Source organism: Phoenix dactylifera, chromosome 16, assembly GCF_009389715.1.
Source record: "Phoenix dactylifera cultivar Barhee BC4 chromosome 16, palm_55x_up_171113_PBpolish2nd_filt_p, whole genome shotgun sequence".
In the NCBI taxonomy this organism is placed as follows: Eukaryota; Viridiplantae; Streptophyta; class Magnoliopsida; order Arecales; family Arecaceae; genus Phoenix; species Phoenix dactylifera.
In genome coordinates, this window is record NC_052407.1 from 2,829,038 (window position 1) to 2,849,702 (window position 20,665).

Consider the following 20,665-nt stretch of genomic DNA (forward strand, 5'->3'; position numbering starts at 1 on the left):
CATCCCTGACGAGTTAGAACTTCCCTTACGGAGTCAACAACAAGTGTAGAGACAACTTCAAGCTTAAGTATCCACAGACCTTGGAATATTTAACTTCTCTTGGCATTTTCAACATGATTGTGGTCAGTCTTGGCACCCATCTTACTGGCCACAAACAACTCTTTGTCCTTTGGAGTAAGTACAAATATATGTTCACATATTCATCAAGAATCACATTTCAATCAACATGCAATAATCTACTTTGGGTGTTAAGGTAGCCCAAAAAAGAAAGTTGCACACCTCTTAACCAAACCACTTAAAGTAAAACTCACAAATATTCAAGTTCTGGACTTGATGTATTAAAGTAGCTTTGAGTGCATGTAGGTTCTTTTGAAGAAATATGCTCTGAAAGCCACAATTCTTTCACAATAAAACCTTTGAAATTATATGTTCGACTAGTTTTTTTGCACCCATATGGTTTTAGATATGACTGTAACAGTTGACCTTAAAGTTGGAAAGGAAGTTATAGCTTGCACCATTTAAATTGATGGAAATGATCAGTTTACTGTCACAGGAGTGATTGTTCAATTCCTACACCTAAAATGATACTCATAGCTGAGTGAGATTGCACATATCATTCATTTGGCTTCCTTAGTGAAAAAGTGTCTAGGCTTACAAAAGTGACCATTCCTCTAGTCATTGCACATGTGATCCCATTTTAACACGCAGGCAATTTGTGTAAAGTGGGCAATAATTGTGACATTTTTTAGTGGACATATATAATGGTCCTTACATCAGACAACACAACTATCTACTGTAGTCTAATTTAGTCACCCTTTGGGCCAAATTCTGGTACTGATTATAATGTTATTTACGGAGCTCATTGCATAACTAAACTGAACTACGAGTAATAGTAATTTGCCCAACAATTGGAACCATGACTTAACATATTCACATTATGATTGACACAGCAAGGAATCTTAAAGAAAAGAGAACTCCTGGAAAGCCAAATAAGAAATGTAGTAATTTTGACAACAAAAACAAGCACCATAGAAAGCTTACAACGCACCTTTACTGCACCAAGCATATCATTCTCTAACTCCCCATCAGCACTTTCAGAGATTGCTGACTGAAGGTTTGACCGATCAAGAAGCTTTAAAATTGAATTTTCATCCCACACGATCTTCGTGCATCCATCAGTGCATTTATCCTGGTATACATCTCCCAGACCACCAGCTCTCCTTCTATGCTTATGCTCACCATCAGCAACAGCATCAGTTTTGCTGCTAGAAGCTTCTTTTGAATCTTGCCCATTTACAGCATCACGGTCATTAAAAAGTTCTTCTGTTCCCCATCTAAGAATGGCCTCCACTTCCTTTTGAGATTCTGACTTGTTCACAAATAGTTGGTCAAGCATCAATTTCTTCTTAGCAAGATGCAAGATGCGCTCCTCGACACTAGCACATACCACGAGCCTGTACACCAGAAGCCTGTTTGATTGCCCAATTCTATGTGCTCTATTCATTGCTTGTATATCAGCATGTGGATTGAAATCTGAATCATATATAACAACAGTATCTGCTGTGGCCAGATTTATCCCAAGGCCACAAGAGCGTGTGGATAATAAGAATACAAATCGAGTTTTGTCCTGATTAAAACGAGCAATTGCTGCTTGACGATCAACCACTGACACTGAACCGTCCACTCTTTCAAATGTCTTAGGACCAAATTCTATAGTCAGGTAATCCTCGAGTATATCAAGAAGTTTCGTCATCTGAGAAAATATGAGGACACGGTGCCCATCCTTACGTAAAATCTTGAGCATAGAATGCAGCAATGTTAGCTTGGCTGATGCCTTGATGCGCATTTCATGGAGGAACTCCACTGAACCAGATTCAGGTTCAGTTCCTGGAATGAGATATGGATGATTGCAGACCTTCCGGAGCTGCATGACAATATTTAGCATTGACTGCAGAGCACCACCTTTTCTAATGTTACGTAATAAGTGATAGTTCCTCGTAAGTATGGCACGGTAATATTCCGCCTGTATGGATGTTAATTCAACAGGAACCATGCGCTCAGTCTTAGGGGGGATATTTTGCATGGCATCTTTTTTCAGCCTTCGAAGCATATGTGGAGAAACAAGTTTTTTCAGCTCCTCCACCTTTTCTGCCGTTGTAAGGTCATTAAACTTCTCTTCAAATGCTGACAAAGAGGGGAATGATGCAGGTTGCAAAAAATTTAGTAAGTTATACATCTCACCTATGTTGTTCTGCAAAGGGGTTCCAGTCAATAACACACGGTGCTGAAAAGAAAATGTGTTCAGCAGACTAAAAAGTTTACTTCCAGAATTTTTTAGTCGATGCCCCTCATCAACTATAAGTACTTCCCAGGGGACTCCACGCAGATGAGAATAGTCAGCAAGGACCATCTCATAAGTAGTCAATAAAACATTGAATTTATATGATTCTGTTGTCTTATGTGATCCAGTTGGATCACGGGCATGCCATTCATATTGACGAATAATGGATCTTGCTTTTGCACAACCATGATACTCCACAACATTCAAATGAGGGGCCCACAGTGCAAACTCAGCCAACCAATTAGGCATTGTGGATAGAGGGACCAAGACCAGACATGGCAATTTCACCTTAAACTCAAAATACAAGGACGAGATGAAAGCACAAGCAGATACGGTTTTCCCCAGCCCCATCTCATCAGCAAGTATCACGTTCTTAGACTTATGCCAGCATTTGCGTAGCCAGTTTAAAGCTTCTAACTGATGTGGAAAAAGTGAACCTCCTTGAAGCTCCTTCGGCTGCTCCACCAAAGAAAAAAAATCCTGAGAATCACCTTTACTCCTTGGAAAATCATCCCCAACATCCTTATCCAAAGTTTGAGACTCAAACTGTTTGAATTCAGCAATCAGATGAGCAGACTTTTCAATGATAGGTTCATCTAATCTTTCCCAAGTACATTCATCATAAGGAAGATCACGCCATTTAACCAAGGCTTCTTCAGTACCATGCTTAGAAACACGGAGAGCAATAGCACGCTGTGGCTCACACCACTGTTCCTTGCAAATATTTATCACAGTGGTTCCATATTTTGCCTTGTAATTCTCCAACTTTCTTTTAGCTAAAACTTTTAACTGGGATTCAGAAACCCAACTGTTATGGATGTTTGATTGACCTACCCATTTAACAAAAAATTCATACATAATACTACTTTTGTCATTAGGCCCGGAGTCCTGCATGACCTTGGAAGATGTCCTATTTTCAGCACTTTTATCTGGTTGAGTCACCATGCTTGCAACATCGATACATTCTGAATCACAGGAGACATCTAGGCAAGAAGGCCTTGGTGTATGAGATTTGCCGTGTTTGCTTGGACTCACAAGTTCCCCATTTTTGCTTTCTACAGAGACTTTCAGAACAGTGTCTTCATCAATATCTATCGCATTTACCAAAGAGTCCTCAATGACTTCACAAGTTTTCTCCCCAGAAGATTCTATGACGGATGCCGTAGCTTTCATTTTATTCGGACATTCATGAGTTCTATGTCTTTTGCCATTATAGTCTTCATTAATATCTTTTCTTTCGCCAACCCAATTTGCTTCTCTGTGGCATCCCTTAAGTATGCTTTTACCATCCTTCTTATCTGAATCTTTACTGCCATCATAAGAGTCTGTTAACTGTTTTTCATGATTTTCTGAAATATTACAACCACATGGAAGTCCACTCACTTGCCTTCCTGAATTACTTTCTGACTCAGCTTCTTCTGAAGGAGTAGCAGATTTGATTGTTTGAACATGAAATGAAGACAAGACAGTACTAGTTTGCACCCGACACCCCAAAATTCGATCAACCTTTTAGACAGAAAAACATGGACTTATATCAATGACTTTAGGTATTAAACAGAAATGAAGGAATGCAAAACAAAGTTTTACCCTTCAATTCTCCAAAAAAAACATGTTTATAAAAAAATTTAAAAAAAAACATATATCTACCTCTTGTCCTCCATTCCAAAGATTCTCATGATGTTTTATTGTCTTATTTACATGCACTCCTTGTTCATCTAATCCTCGTGATGAGGGGGGAACTCCCCCAAGGGATGCCTGCACATATTAATTAAACATCAACCATCAACAAACAATAGTAAAATACTTCACAGTTCTCACAATAAAAAAGGAGACAGCACAATACAAATTATGGACTCAACAACAAGAGCATCAAACCAGCAGCATACACAATGCATTAACTAAAAATCAGGTAAACCAAGAGTAAGACTCTCCAAAGGTTGTAAAAAGGAAGTAATTGATTAGATCTGTAAATAAATGAAAAGAAGGCCCATATTAAAAGAACCAGCTCATCACAGTATAACCGCCATCCAGAGGAAGAAAGGCTGATGCAAAAATATAAAATTGCAAGATACTAAGGAGAAAGAAAGAGAATTAAAACAAACATTCAATCTAAGTCTTATCTAACTTCTTACAGTGATCCTCATGTAATCCATAGCATTACATTTTTCTCCCTTTTTTATTTTTTGTGATTTTTCTTGAGTTTTCCTACACTTTCACATATCTTCCTTCTTGTTTGAATTGCTTCCATTTTCATTAGTTCGAAATTCTGCACCTTTTGGAGCAATTTTTTCCTTATATGATTGTTTTAGGGTTTTTTTTTTAGGTTGAGACTAGACACCATTGTGACCCCAACTTTAAGTTGTGCAGTCCTGACATCCAGTCAGAACTGGGATTTCTGTCCGCATCTATGGGGCCAATAATTTAGAAAGGCAGGACAAGGCAGGCTGCATGCCTCTCTCTTCTTCACGAGAAAGGCTGCATGCCACTCTCTCTCTCTTCTTGCAGAAGAGGGGGGGGGGGCGCTGGGCTGTGAAAGAAATTAGGTGCCAAACAAATAGCAAGGGAGAGAGGAGACAGTGTATTTACTTAGTAATCAGTCCTTTAGCAGTCCTTACATTTCTTCAGTCAATATTTACGTTATAAAGGATGCAAAAGAAATTGTCTACCAGTTCTGGTGAAAATAATGGAATCATTAAATTTCTTCTTAATTCCCTCTCCCTTCTCTTTTCATCTTTTGTTCCTTTCACGTCTTGAGATCAACCTATTCATGCAGATTTTCTAAATAGATCTTATTTTACTTTCAGAGTTCAGCAGATAATTCTGACCTGAAATAAATTTTAGATCTCAAGATAGTATAATTTTAGACACATGGACAAGAAGAATACACAATTCAAGCAGCCCACATCAATAAAAGACTTCAGACTGAAAAGTCAGGGGAAAAGCATTCACACCTTAACAGTATCTAGTTACACATCTAATGATGGAATGGAGGAGTTGCAAGATGCCAAGAACAACCATAAATGCTAGGTTAGCCCAACAAAGCATAGACAGCAACCACCCTGACCATGGGATATGCTAATGCCCCTCACATTTACAAACGGTAGCTCAAGCAGCAATCTCTGAAGCTAACTCATCGCAATCAACACTCCAATCTTTTCGCCTAATGATAGTTAATTGGTTAGATTTCTCAAACAATTGATTATTTGATTGTTTCTCCCCATTGCTACAAAGGCGATTCAAATGGTTACTACTCCAGGCATCTTGACAGAAGATTACATTTGGCAACACTTAGGCCTTCTAATCCCAGTTACTAAGTTCCTAAACAGTACTTTGAAAATTAGATGATAAAATTGCAATTAGATACTTTGGTAGAAAAGTGATACTCATCTAATCATGTGGTGACAGGGTAGACAACAAAAAAAATGCAGTGTTGGGCTTCCTGATCCTGAGGTCATGGCAAGAATTATTGATAAAGCAAGAGGTATGGGTACATTTGGCACCTAAAAGACCTAGCATCCTTCAAAGCTAACAGGCTGATAGGTCAATTATATCCTTTGGTAGCAAAGTGATAATCATGTGGTGACAGGGTACCCAACAAAAATTAATGCAGTGTGGGGCTTCCTGATCCTCAGTTCATGATAAAAATTATTGACAAAGCAAGAGATACAGGCAGATTTGGCACCTGAAAGTCGTTAGATCCAAATGTTTAAATTCAAAGATGCAAACACAAAAAGACTCGTGGGTGCAATTAGGCCATCCATGAAGCAGATATTTTTGGAAACTTTGGTTCCACTATCACTGCATATCCAAGCGTTTGTTGATGAGCAAATAGCCATATATAAGAATTCATGAAGATGATTGTCTGCAAGGATCCCTTCTGATAAGGGATATTACCTTTTGAGAATTGAATTTAAGGAATATTTCATTAGCATGTTTTGCTTCATTCTGCCAATTATGGTCTAGGTTGCCCCTCTTCATATGCATTTTCCACAATGAATTGTTAATGAAGTTTGTACAACCCACTTTGCCACCAAACTAATCATGCGAAGGCATCCTAATGTCTATATCACTCCCTCATGATGCTCATGAAGAAGCAAACAATTATAAACCAAATATACACATAATTCTGAAATTTCCTTTGGAAATGCTTTGATAGGCAACTCCTACTATAGTGTTAATCCATCACAGATGCAGCTAACCCAATCCTCAACGCCTTTTGTGCCACACAAAAGAAATGCGATCACTGAAATCTTGCAATATCTACAGAGACAACATCCAATCCACAGTTTCACTCTTTGGTAAATCTTCTATGATGGGTACATGGAAAGAAAGTAGGCATGGGTGATGGAATATAAAGCATAATAGCGACAATTAAATGTCTCTTATGGAAGAGGTGTATGACGAACTATTTTGTAGAAAAAACCAAAGCCAACAAATTTACTAATCAAGTTACCTCCACTCCAGAACTGTTCAAGGAATTAAGACCACACACAATAAGAACAGAAATTCCATCCTTCGGCAAGCATCCAAAATGTTGCCTAACTAATATCAAATGTCAGCTATGCATCCTCATCAAGACAACAAATTAGTTTACTAATTAAACTGCATCATATAACCCCTAAAATACCGACTTTAGCAAGCTCCACCCATCTGAAACAGAGCTAATTCTGGAGTCGTCAGTGACTGATGGAACCACCTAAAAGCCTCATATTACACACACCAAAGATAAAGATATCCAATCAATTACCATTAGGAGAGCCACGCATTAAACAACCAAAATTTACATAACAAGTATAGACTATGTTGGTGCATAACACCCCAATGAACCCATTAATATGTTATACTATTTTAACTATTAATAGGTTAATGTTAATAATATTTGGAGAGTTGGTCCAATCGATGTTTCTTTCTGGAAGTTAAAAAATTAACCAATGTCACATAAATCCTGGAGCATATATTTAAGAAAATGTCTCACTGATGCATGCAAACTAGATCTAACAATGATTGCACGTGCTGTGTCCAAAATTAAGATAACTGAATTGCCACTTTCAGAAGCATGAGTGCATGCATTTTTATGTATGTATGTATGTACATCCTATAAATATAAATTCAAGTATGAAAAATAGAATGTGAAACGAATATTCACTGATATGTTTAGAATGTAGCTACTGTTATATAGAACATGAAATAAGACAGAAAAGCTACCACAACCTGTTTTCGACTAGCACATTTTGCCATTTTCTGTTCTTCCTTTGTGTTAGGCACAGAATTCTGCTGATCAAATGAGGTGTGCTTTTGAAATGACCCACTGGTTTCTAGACATGGAGGAGTTTCATTTGATATGTCATCACAAGCAGGTGCAGCAATATGTTTTCCTTTTCCAGTTTTTGACCTCTTCTTCTTGTCTGCCCTGTTAGCCCTCTGCTTCTTTTTTCTGGCCTTCTGAGAGGGCAGAACTAATGGAAGAATAAGTTTCTTTCTTTGCACTTCTCTTTTACATGGGTCAGACTTCTCTTCCAGAGATTTTTGACCAGGATCTGAGCTCAAAGTTTTAACAGGATAAGGGACTTCTTTATGAGTACTTTTCCAACAAAATGGTGAGTCTGGTTTCTTCTCAATTTTATTATCTGCAGCTGTAGAAATGCCATCTCTGGATTCACCATCACATGACCGGCTTGACTTGGTGCTGTAAGATGTATCAATACGAGAAAATTCCGACTTCTTTTCAACAGATGAAGCCCTCTGAGGTAAAGTAGCTTTCCTCTTGTTATTTAATTTATTCTTTCCAGGACTGGAGCTTCTCCCAGAAAGCGATGTCCTGTCATGGCCAGATAATTTATGTACAATTTTAGATTTTTCAAATACACTCTTAGTCCTTGCTCGTCTTGAACTGGATTCTGCATTTACTAACATTTTCATATTATCCTTTTGCTCACAACACTTTGGGCATTGCCACTTCCCAGGTGGTGCACGCTTTTAGAAACAGAAGAACCATAAAAAGGGCAGTTAGCTCACATTCATATACATCCTAATGCCCACTAAGGGAACCAACATAATATACGAATAAGTGCATACCTTGAGGGGTGGATTGAGACACTCAAGATGATAAGTTCGAGGACAGCTATCACAGCAGAGCAAATTGCCACCAAGATCACATTCTACACATTCAAAGTAATACTGCAAGAGAAAGATGAAAATTTATATCCATATACAGTGATCCACACAGATTGCATGGACTTGCCTACTATCACAGAAAAAATTGACTGCCTTAAGATTTTCATCTATGAGACTACATGATCTCATAAAATCGAAAAGATGAGAACATCTTTGAGTTCCAGAAAACAAACTAAGAACAATGGATACAGCAGCAGCATAGAATCATCATAGCCAGGGAGAAATAATAAGAGGCTGAGGTTTAAGAAGTTGATGCAAAGTAGAATTCTAGGAAAGGAAAAAAGAGATGTCTTACCCCATCATGGCCTTTGACCTTACGAACAAATCGAGAAACATCAATATCACCTTTCAGCTTCCTCTTAACTAAAGGGATGTTCCTCGGAGAGTCTGAAGGTAGCGAAGATGCCTCTTTTCCATTAGAGAGATTCAGTCCACTTGATACTCGTTTCCGCTTGCGCTTCAAGACCCAATTCCTATCTATCATGTTATCACACAAAGAGCTGTCTTCCCTCATCTTTGGAGCCTCAGTCCTGCATGCTTGACTGATGGCACAGACAAGAATGACAACAGCTCATTAGTTGGGCAAAAGGCTTAGCATCACAACCAAGCTGTTGTCAAACACTTTGAAGTTAAAAAAAAAAAAAAAAAAGTTGAAGCAGCAGCAATTTGCCACCTTCAAAGGATTTCCTCTCAAACATTATATCCTAATATATACCCGTACATCCTTTCTCATCCATCTCACTAATGCAGGCTATAAGAGCATAGTTAAAGGACCAAAAATGATAGCACCTCATATATCAGATAATAAAACAACAATCTGCTGAAACCCTGACTAGTTATATCGAGGAAATGAATCAATTAAAGTATACCAAAAGTGATTATACGAGAAGAAATTATATGGTCTCTTCCAAATAGTAACAAAGAGCATTTGCGAACAGCTCATGAAGCTGCCCTAGTCTCACAAGTTAAACATAAGCTTTGTATTCAATAATTTATAAGATCATGTCTACTTCTCCCAACATGTGGCGTTACTTTTCTTTCTTTTTACTTCTTTTACATATTTCTTTTACGTCCTGCAAATGCTGTTTTTAATTATCTTTCTAGAAGGTGCCGCAGCGTGCCCAATATCTAACTTTGACAAAAACAAAACAAAAAAAAAGTTTCGATGAATTACAAAATTTTGGTGGAATGTAAGCTGTAGCCTCTACAAGAATGCCGAAATCTGAGAGATAATAGGATTTCCAGGCAAATCGAAGGCAAATATAAAAAAACAAGAAACCGAGAGATTGAAGCACGCAAACCAAGAAGATAGAGAGGGGGGCACCCGAACCTGTGCCCGTAGAGTAGGGTTTAATTATCTAAAATAAAGAAACCTAAAATCCTATGCTGACAGTCCAAGATAAAACAACAATCGACAAGAAGAAGGAAATCAGAGCTAGCTGTTACCTCTGGTGGCCAAGAAGACAAGAACAAGAATCATATGACTAACTCGGCCGCAGCCGTAGACCTCGCATCTGTTAGAAAAGGGGGAAAAGAAATTCCAGCTGCACCCGCGGCTTTTATATCCGATCCCCCATCCCCCCTTCCACTGTGGACACAATTAGATAGGCATTAGATTAGATTGGAAGCTGACACTGAGATCTCTTCCCTCCTTTATTTTTCCTCTCTCTCTCTCTCTCTATTTCCCTCTTCTTGGGAGCACGAAAGAAAGAAGGAAGAAGGAAAGGAAGCGAAAGGGAAGGGGGGGGTTGGAAAAAGAGGGTTGGGGGTCACCAATCGAGAATATCATTTTGTTGCCCTGCCCCGAGAGGCGGTGGGCGAGCGCACACCCCCTCGACCCGGCTCTCCCGCCAATTGCGGGACGCCACGTGGGGCGTGACAGGCGCTGATAGCAGCGGGTCAGGGGAGCAGAAACGAGGCAGAGACTGCAAGAGGGCACGGCGAGGCGACAAGAAGCCCCGGTCGCCGTCTCGGCGGGTAGAATGGACGGCCGTGACGGTGCGACGATGGACCGCGGTATCTCTGTTGGTTCCTTCAGATGGCCTGAATCTGATGACAAAGTGAGAAGAGGCGTCGAGGCTGCGGGGGGCGATGAATTTTTTCCCCATTTATATATTATCTTTTTTTTTCTCATTTTTCTTTTTGCGTGCGGTCAGTTCATGATTTGGTATATACGCATATTTTGTATGCAAGGAGGATGCAATGCTATGCCGGGGGAAATGGAATAGAATGTTTTGGAGACTTGCTTTAAGCTGATAGGATGTTGCTCCTTTGCGTGAAATACTACTGAATTTGGTGTACGGTTTTTGTTTCAAGGTATGGGAGTCAAAATGTACACTAGATCTTTTGGACTCCCGGGATAACTCCCATTGGTGAAACCCCCTTACGTGGCCTAAGCTCTGCCGGCGTGGTTCTCATGTCCCACACGCATGTGGGACCCACTTATTGCCCGACGGGGAAAAGCTGCAAGATCTGCCATGAGACAAAGGACCGTGTGAAATGTAGGTGCAAAATCAGATTAATGAGGTATTTATTGATTCGCTGACTCATCATAAATATAATAATAAATATATAATAAAGGATATTAGATTTATAGAGAATAAGGCAGAGAGGGAGAGCCGAAGAACTATTTCAAAACAGACCGCCAAAGTGGTGGGCGACAAAAGATGCCATCCAGCCAGCCGTCCTATTAGTTTTTTGAAACACGTGAATGACCTGAATATCCAGATAATTTCACAAGTGACCACGACTCCTTCACAGACTCTAGCCAAGCTGGCATATAGATGCATGATTCCTTCGCAAACATGATAAGCCATATAGGTGCATCTAGCATCACTAGCCGAGCTGGCTGGTCTCTTCGCAGACTCCTTCAAGATTAAATTTTTTAAAATTTTTTTTGAAAAATAATTATCATGATGCTTTAAAGCGTTGTTATAAAAAATATGAGTTATAAAAAGTAAGAATTAAAGGCATGAGCTTAGGCACAAAAGGTAAGAACTGATTACATTGAATACGACTTAATTGAAAGATAATCAGTTATCATTGAATAAGATGTGATTAGAGCTGATCATGGGCTAAGCTTAGGCACAAAAAAGATCAATGGTCAAATTTTACATAGGCCCGGCCTGAAACCCGATTAAACATAAATATAAAGTTGATGCATGAGGGTTGGACTGTGATCAACTCTAGATATAATGTCAAGCTAACAAGGCTTTAATTAACACCTTGTTCTTAAAATGTAATTGAAACTTAATCCGAAGAACTAATGGAGTGAAGTTAATTTCACACTTAAAACTTTTTCAAAGCAACTTCACTATGAACCAAGTTACATGTGTTGAATGACAAGAATGGTCTTATAGGTAAACCAAAGTAGTTATAATACTTTTACGGTCACAGTAAGTGTCAAACACTACACAAAAAAAGACAATTACCGACTTTTATTTGCCGATGCTTATTCCAAGCGTCGGCAAAAATTTTTCCCCGTCAACATTTGCCGACGCTTAAAAGCGTCGTTGAAGTTAATATGTAATTGACGACACTTTTAACGACGCTTTTTTGCGTTGTTAAATAACAACGCTTAAAAGCGTCGTTAAAAGCATCGTCGGACGCCCAAAAACCATCTCATTTTAGTCCCACATCGGCGGTCTGAAAAAAAAACTGTTTATATAGCCAAACCCAACCACTCCGCACGGATGGAATGAAGTTACCGATCGAGAAGGTTGTATTTCTAAATTGAAGAGAAGATGTAGACCGCAAATAGTAATTCGCGATGCTTTAAAGCGTCGGTAAAGAGCGACGCTTAAAAGTGACGCGAAATTGGAATTAGCGACGTTTTTGAAAGCGTCGGAAAATGTTTTTTCCACTGTAGCATAGGCGACGCTTTACCGACGCTTTGAAAAACGTCGGAATGGTTTCTACCGATGCTTAAAAGCGTCGCTAATAGCCAAAACAAGCGTCGCTAACGTCCAAGTTTCTTGTAGTGAAACAAATCGAGAAACTTGAGCTTGGCTCGAGAAAAAGTCAAACAAGATTTAATTTCAGGCTAAATAAACTAAGTTTGAACCAGCAAAGCAGACTCAAAAATAATTTTAAGCCTGGTACAAAATTGTCTAAGTCAAGTTACTCGATAAATTTAGAATATATTTAAATTATATATCATGCATTTCAGATATGTGATGGATCATTGGGGTATTGTTTTAATTGGTTAATTTTTTGCTCTTTGGATGAATTAAAGACTAAATTTGGTTGGTAACACACTTTCAAACAAAGTTTGAAATCATCAATTTAGCTTTCATTGAAGCTTGAACCAGGCTCGACTTAATCTCAAGTTGACTTCAACTTGATTTAGGTTATCGAACTAATCAAGAAAGCTTGTATTCGGCTTTGTTTGAAATTAAGCTTGAAGTGCGCTCGAAATAATGTCAAACAAATTGAGCTTGATATCAGAGTTCAAGCTCAAAACTAATTTCAAAGTTCAATCCTGGAATTGATATCAAACCAAGCTTGATCAAGCTCGACTCAATTACACCCATACTCTATTGTACCACCATCTAATCATATCACTTCATCCTCAACTGCATCCCCAGCTCCTTTGGTGGTTCATCTTACCCTAACACCCATAGGTGCCTTCTCTTCTATCACAAGGCCAGGGTCAGGATTTTGGATGTCATCTGGTAGAGAAGTTTGGTTTGGGGTTTGATGATTTTAAACATAAAGATGATGTCATATGAGGAGAAGGATTGGAAGGAGGGGAAGATTTGACTCTTCTTATTCCTTATAGTTATTTGCAAGTTTATTACGAATATTAGGACATATTAGGGACTGATAGCATGAAAATTAACACACAATGAGACCAAAAACAAATAACCAGGATTAACATCCGTTTGTGCCCCATAACAATTGTTCCACTGGCAGTCTTCATCAAGTAATCAGGAAGAGGAAAGAGGGTTTACTTGCCATGCGGATGCCCACATTATAGGCCTCCCATTCCACCCTAAAAGTAAGCATCCCTTCTCACTGGCGACGGTGTACCCCTCGCACCCATACACAGACAGCAGCATCCTAGCCTGACTCGTGGACTTGAGCCCAACCACCTGGAACCCTGCCCGGCCCAGCTGCCGCCTCCATTGATCAGCTCTCTCGTGTCTCGCGACCCTATCGCAACCTTCGTATGCAACGATGTTCCGTATCTCCTCGGCGAAATGGCACTTCTCTATCTTCAACCTCTGCGTGCTAGCCCGGGGAAGGCTAGCCTCGAGGGAGTCAAAAATGGCAGAGTAGTAGTGAAGTGATTCAAGGAACCTGGCAAGAAAGAAAGGTCCATTGTGGTTGGCATCCTGCTCGACAACAGTGACGAGTGCAGGGTTCAGCTTCTTTATCGCAGTAAGGATGGCCTTGAGAGACCCCCTGCTCTCCCTCACATACTTGTGCAGGTGCATGATGCTATTCACAAAGACCACTTCTCCCTGCCTTAACTCGAGCTGGTCGAGGTTAGGTAGCAGTGGGGAGGGCGCCTCTTCCAGTGCTCGAAACTCCACAGGCATGCCAAGCGCATTCGCTTCGTTTGTTATGGCTCTCATGCTGGACTCGAGCTCAGGGAGATCGGAAAACATGGCGCTGCAGATCCCCGTGATCCGGAGAAGCTTCGGCGGGCCTTCAGAGCGTGACACCAACGTCCTGATGAGAGAAGGCCATTGAAGTGTGTGTTCCATTCCAAGATCGATGATGTGCAAATAGTCCTTTCCCCGTGCAGCTTGGCATATGGCCTCGTTTGCGGCCATGAAGCCGAAGGCAATGTAGGGAGTGGTTTGATAAAGGAGGCGGAAGCCTTCCATCTTCTCTTCTCTCGTGACGAGCGGGCCATCGGTGGTGACTGCACCAGTTAGGGAACCATTTGTGCCGATGTTGCGCAAAAGAGACAATCGAGATTGCAGACCCATTGCAAAGCAGAAGGAGACCCTTTGCAGGGAATCGCCACACGGGTTCGCGAACGTCCATATACGATGGAGGGTTGAAGCAGCAAGGCGAGCGTCTCTGCATCCCACTGCCTCGGCACAGGCCAAGAGCAGATGGACCAGCTCAAGGCCTTCATTTATCCCTCTAGCTTCTACGTCAACGACACCTGAAGGTACCAAAGGCACTCCTGAGTAGTCTACAGAATTGCCAACTATATCCAGAGATTCATGAGCAACTTCGTACATACGAAGGTCTTGCACCGGAGTAGCATCTTCGTTCGCCTGTTCGCATAAGCTCGTGTTGATGACGCTGTCAATGAAACTAGTCTCCTCGAAGGACGCCCATGAACAAGGAGGGCTACTTGAATCCCGTGAAGAGGACCATGCCTCGATGTCAAAGAAGGCATCATCCCATTCACCTTGGTCCCGCTCCTGGTCCATACGTGCAGCGCAGAACCTTCGGATGGCGGTGCCCTGGGTAAGGGTGCCATCTTGCAGGGGAGTCGAGGAAGAAGAAATCCAACCGTTCATTTCTTCGGCTTTCCGCAGGAGTTGTGGCCTTGCGCTCAGAGGTTGCAGAGAGCAGGCTAACTAAGACAATTATAATTGTTCAGACCTTGATTTCAAGGCGTTTTTAATGGAGTTGTTGTAGGTGATCTCGTTTTCTATCCTTGTTAAGACGTCTAAGCATTGAAGCCTACGAGAAGATGAGCTGCAGAAATCAAGGAAAAGTGACACTTTTGTCGGTCTTAGATTTCCATAGCGAAAGCTCTTCGCGCATAATAAAAGTTCTTCTAATTGAATTGGAAATTCTGCATCATGACAAATAACGTTACTTCCAGAAGATAAAGTAAGCTTAAAGTTAAAAACTTTGGCGCGTAGCATGAGGATTATCCTGATGTCTGAAAAAGTCTCGTGTTCTATGATAAAATCTCTAACGAGCGGTAAATATGTATGGAGCCTTCCAAGCGTTCTGTTCAAGTGAGTAATGCAGGAGGATATCGCATTTGAGCTGACTTCACTACCGCAGCCTCTAAAACGAACAAATATTTGGAAGTAGGATCATGAATTGCTTCTAAACATAAGGTTCCTGCTTATTGATGAAGACTTCATTCATTCTTTTTCAGCAATCTTCAGAAAGGATTCACTACTACTATTTCGCAGCACCAAGATCATGCAAAATGATATGCACAGTTGAAAACAAAATCGTTTCATAAACTTGTACGGATAGGATCTTTGATGAAGACTTCATGTCATAAAAATGATTAATGGTTTTCTTCAGGAAAAAACAAGGTCATTCGTAGCCCTGATTGACGACGAAATGGATAAATGTTTGATGACAAGTATGATTTACATCTCAATGAGTATAGCTCAGTTTGTATTCTTTTGCATCTAGATTTATGCAAAAAAAGATCAGTGGCAAACCTAGAGCAACAAAAGAGGCTCCCGCGCGACAACATGAACGAATACGTATATAGTTGCTCATGCAAAGGTGTTCCACGTTCATTACTGAGCTATCTTCCAGGCACATGACTTCCTTTACTAAGTTATCTGTGATTTAGTTGCAATTCATAGGTAATATTTTAGCTCAGAGAATAATTTAAGACCAACAAAATTGGGCTTGTTTTTATGATCTAATATTCTTTCTATGTCAGGCTTATGTGTTGGCAGATTTGATATAGTTTTCGGTTTGAAAGAATTTGAAGTCATTCGGCTTATTTATTATATCAAAATATGAAGACAGACACCTTAAGAACCGGGTCGCTTAATTTGATGGAGTCTGATGTGTTCCTTGACAATTTTATATCTAAATCACCTTCCGTTTTTAACCTTCTGTTACCTCTGCCCCTTCTTCCCAATTTCTGATTGCATGTCAGCAGGAACAAGCACTAAAAAATTGTGTAAAAGATGCAATCAAGGTAATACCGATACATTAATTACAGCAGCATGCTAATTGCAGTAAAAATGCAAGACTATATCACTTCTTTTGTAATTGTATTCATGCAAAAGCCTGCAGATTTCAGTTTATTGCACTATCTAAAAATTCACCAGGAACAACTAGTTATCGATCTAAAAGCCTGCATTCAAATCATTTATTTGGCTAGTATACTACGAGAGTAACATTTGCACCACTTCCCAACATAGGCCCACCATGTGTACCCAGTGAAATGTTGGTTAAGTTTGACCTGATCCATTGGAGAAAACTACTGCTTCATAGAGTCTTCGTAAGCGATTTCAGTACTTTCTAAATATTTACATTATATTGGAAACAAATGGGTGAAAACTTGTAAATATCTATAGAAAAGTGCAGAACGTCTGGGATGAAGTTTACCATGAGCTTTGTGAGGAAGGCGACCTGAGATTAGAATAAAGGAATCTACCAGGCCTAGGAGAATGCGAGGCGAAAGAGACGTAGGCTGAGACACCAAGGCCGAGGTTGGCATTCCAATTTCCGGAAGGATACAATTGAACAAGGTTACTACCCGCCAAATATGCCGGTGCTACCGACGAGCTGAGGCCGGTCAAGAGTTCAGGGTCAAGGTGAGAGAGAGGTCACCCTTTCAGCAAATGTGGGTCCCCTAGATTGTCCTAATCTTCTCTTCACCTCGGTCGGCCAACAAGGCATGAGACACGGAAGGTGGCCAAACTTTTTTATAAATCCTAGCTAGCAAATAGTGTCCAATAGACCCCTGCAGATCAGATTGTATGTTTAATTTCATATTAGTTATACAATAGATAGATCTTAGATACTAAGCCAAAAAATTGAAATAATACCTTCTGACTAACCTATTAGGTTGAGATTTTAGATTGTGATAAATGGTATTAGAACAGATCCAGTCTATGACTATATAGATTAGGAACACTGCAAGATGGGTTTATTTGGATTGATTACGAAGTAATCATGATGTTTATAGTTAGATTTATGATACTTATGAATTTGAATAAATTTAGACCCTTAGTTGGCAAAGATGCCAGAGCTTAAATATGGGGAGAGAGAGAGAGCATGCGAGAATTTGTGTCGTGTGTATGTAGTCCTATCTTGACAATGCAATACGTAGATCCTCAGTACCTAGGCTTAAGAATCCACATAGTTTGTTTTGGCTAGCCTTTTTGAACGAGGTTTTAGGTTCTTACAAATGGTACCGAAGCAAACCCAACCACTAGTTATATAAACTAAGAAATACTGCACCATGGGTTCATTTGGATTAATCATGATTGATCATGATGTTTGTGATTAAATATATGCTACTTGTGATTGAATTTAAATGGATTTTGACCCTTATTCTGGCAAGACGCTAAAACTTAAACAAAGAAAGTATGTAAGGATCTTGCGGCTATGCAATATGTAAATTCTGAATATGTACATAAAGCCAAAGAACTTAAATAATATTTTCCGACTAATATTTTTGAGTGAGATCTTAGATCATTACAACCTTCTATAATGCCCACATGTGCATCTTCAACTAAACCTTGCCGATTCTAGCACTTGAATCTCTACCATTATAATGGCCGAAGTTTACGCAAGATTAACAAAAATACAATTGGCCATGATTTTAGCGGCACAAGCATCACAAAAGGCCTTTCATGTGCGGCTATCTATGCGATGCCGTTATCGGCATGCACTATTGCAACCCCGTTCTTCCACAGGACGTCATAGTCATTTAATATTTTTAACACACGAGGAGCCCAGTACCATGATTGTCCATCAAAATATCTCATGCCACTTAGATTTAAAAAAAAACAATTTGAGCAAAACTTTGGAGCACCATGAAGCAATGTTCATTGCTGAATTCACTGTCAAGGTAGAATATGCTGCCGTTTCAGTATAAGGGACACTAAGGAAAAATGGTCTTTCCCGACGCATTTTTTCCGACGCTAGGTATAAGCGTCGGGAAAAAATTGAATGAGGCCAAGATTTGCCGACGCTTTAACTAAGCGTCGGTAATTCTCCAGAACAGACGACGCTCTTGAGCGTTGGCGTAATGTTACAGGAAAAGCCGACGCTTTTTAAGCAAAGACGACGCTTATTAGCATCGTCGTAATTGAAATCTAAGCCGACGCTTATTAGCGTCGTCAAAAGTCAAATTAATAACAAAATCAAGCAGCCGGCCCCCTCTTCCTCATTTGGCATCCCGATCGATCAAGCCCTAGGTCCTCTCCTCCTCCCTTCTCTCCGACGACGAGCGGCCGGCCCTTGTCCTCTCCAGCGCCGAGCGACGTCCGACGGCAAGCTCCTCTCCTTTTCCCTCCTCTCCGGCGCCGAGCGACCGTCCGCACCCTCCTCTCCTCCTCCCTCCTCTGCGGCGCCGACCAGCCGACCCCATCTCCCTCCGCCTGAGACAGAGGTAATTCAAAAAAATTTTACCGGGTATTACTGCATTTCTTGAATTAGAGTAATGCTAATGGAAGTATGCTAGCAAAGACAATCAAATCTCACAAAAGGTTGGGATTAGAAACAAAGCAAGGTTAGATGCATACTTTTCTCTGTGTTCTTGGTAAGAACATCCATCTCTGTAATGGTAGTTTTCATGCATCATTCTTGGTATTACCCTATACTTATTTTGGTTTCATAGAACAGGCATGTGCATGTATGAGGGGAATATATATGTTGCAAGTTTCAAACTGGATCAAGTTTTCTGATTGTTTAAGTGAAACTGTTCTAATTTAATAAACAGATATTACGCTGTAAATTAATATTCAGCATCCTATTTTCTTTCTTTTTGAAGTTGAATGAGATATCTAGAATGTGGAAGACTTGGAAGCTGTTTGGAAACTAAAAACCAAAATATTGGATGAAAGGCAGAAAGATGAAGCTATATAATATTCATGTCGAAGACCTCATGAACACTTGATATAACGTCAAATCTTGTTACTTTAGCTATGATACAATTCTAGCCTTTGTGGCATATAATGCAAGTGTTCAAAAACTTAACATGTTAAACAGTAAGATGCTCAGATTTCAAATCCCAATGTCTTCAATTACTTGAGTTCACAGCATCTTGTAGTTGCTTATAATAATTGGTCATGCTTTTCAAAAGATTCACTGTCTTATTCCTGAAATCAGGTACTAAGGCTCTGCATGTAACTTAAATGGTAAGATCAACAACCAGGATCAAAAAACTTAGCGCATCACCAAACATATGGACATACTGTTGTTCACAATAAGTGTATCACCAAAATTGTAACCATCCCAAAGACATTAACTATTTGAGGGAAAGATGCTAAGCTAAATTTTATCATTTAAATTTACGTAAGGGGGATGTCGCTGCTTCGCTAAGTGAAGTAGAATATTCCTGTTAATGTTGCCCATTAATACAGCTGCAGCAAAATCTAAATCTTGACAGAGACAACCGGGACTGTTGATCATTTGGATGAGCATAGGAATGTTGATAACCTTGAATCCATAAAACCAATTGAAGAAAACTAAACAGCATATGCATTACAAGCAAAATTCGAGTAAAGAGTGTTTGAACAACTGGTTTAAGTTGGAAGACTTCAGAATTTAAAGCAGCCAAAACCATGAGGGAATAGTTGAATGAGGCCAATCAATGGGAAATCAGAAAATGAGTACATGAGGATGAGCTCCACATGACTGATCCCCTAGCCCCTGACTGTGACTGACTTAGAAATGTAACTAAAACTAGCTGATCAAGCCTAGGTTCAAGCCAAGCAGAATATCGGCCTATTTCTAATGCGTTGATACCCTTAAAACCATTCTGGGTATCAGACTCAAGGTCATCTTTACACAAATATTGACTATGATCTTTTAAACCATCATAAGTATATAACTAGCTGACGCATCGATCACAAGTTAGATAATGAAAGCCATGCATAATGAAAACATATAAAACCATTATATTATCTAGATAAGCCATCACAAGGATTGAGCTGGGGTTTGCTTCGACTTGGCTTGATATCAATTTTAAGCCTAGAAGCCAAGATCAAGCTTGGCTGGTTTACATCTGATTGATGCTTGAAAAAGCTAAGAGTCAAGCCAAACACTATCCACTCACAAGGAGCTTGAATCAGTTGCATAGACATTATTTTATAGGCTCGAATCACATATAATTGACTGTCATTCTGTTGGCAGATATAAAAGTAATTTGAACATTAAATCAGCTATCTATTTATATTGTTGGTGATGGGGGTTGCCTATGAGGGTGGGTGATAGTCAGTGCAAACAATTTTTAAACTC

The 20,665-nt window shown here is 39.8% G+C and overlaps 2 protein-coding genes across 4 annotated transcripts in view; both read right to left on the reverse strand.

The window, feature by feature from the left end:
• The window catches only part of LOC103711432 (protein CHROMATIN REMODELING 4-like), a 33,265-nt gene extending 22,667 nt beyond the window's left edge, over nucleotides 1-10,598 (reverse strand). The window contains exons 1-7 of one of the 3 annotated variants that reach the window (XM_008797569.4): nucleotides 10,289-10,598; nucleotides 9,962-10,103; nucleotides 8,811-9,057; nucleotides 8,417-8,518; nucleotides 7,550-8,314; nucleotides 3,989-4,096; nucleotides 1,049-3,847 (exon numbers count right to left, since the gene is read on the reverse strand). In XM_008797569.4, the coding sequence (XP_008795791.2) occupies nucleotides 1,049-3,847; nucleotides 3,989-4,096; nucleotides 7,550-8,314; nucleotides 8,417-8,518; nucleotides 8,811-9,029 (3,993 nt within the window). In that variant the 5' untranslated portion in view covers nucleotides 9,030-9,057; nucleotides 9,962-10,103; nucleotides 10,289-10,598. Of the gene's footprint in view, nucleotides 1-1,048; nucleotides 3,848-3,988; nucleotides 4,097-7,549; nucleotides 8,315-8,416; nucleotides 8,519-8,810; nucleotides 9,058-9,961 lie in introns of all 3 variants that reach the window. The other 2 variants (XM_008797571.3, XM_008797570.3) reach the window with 2 other exon arrangements.
• A 2,845-nt stretch (nucleotides 10,599-13,443) lies between these two features.
• On the reverse strand, nucleotides 13,444-15,000 carry LOC103711460 (GRAS family protein RAD1-like). Its single transcript, XM_008797598.2, has one exon. It carries the CDS (start codon nucleotides 14,998-15,000, stop codon nucleotides 13,444-13,446), a length of 1,557 nt encoding a protein of 518 aa, XP_008795820.2.
• Between the last annotated feature and the right edge of the window lie 5,665 nt (nucleotides 15,001-20,665).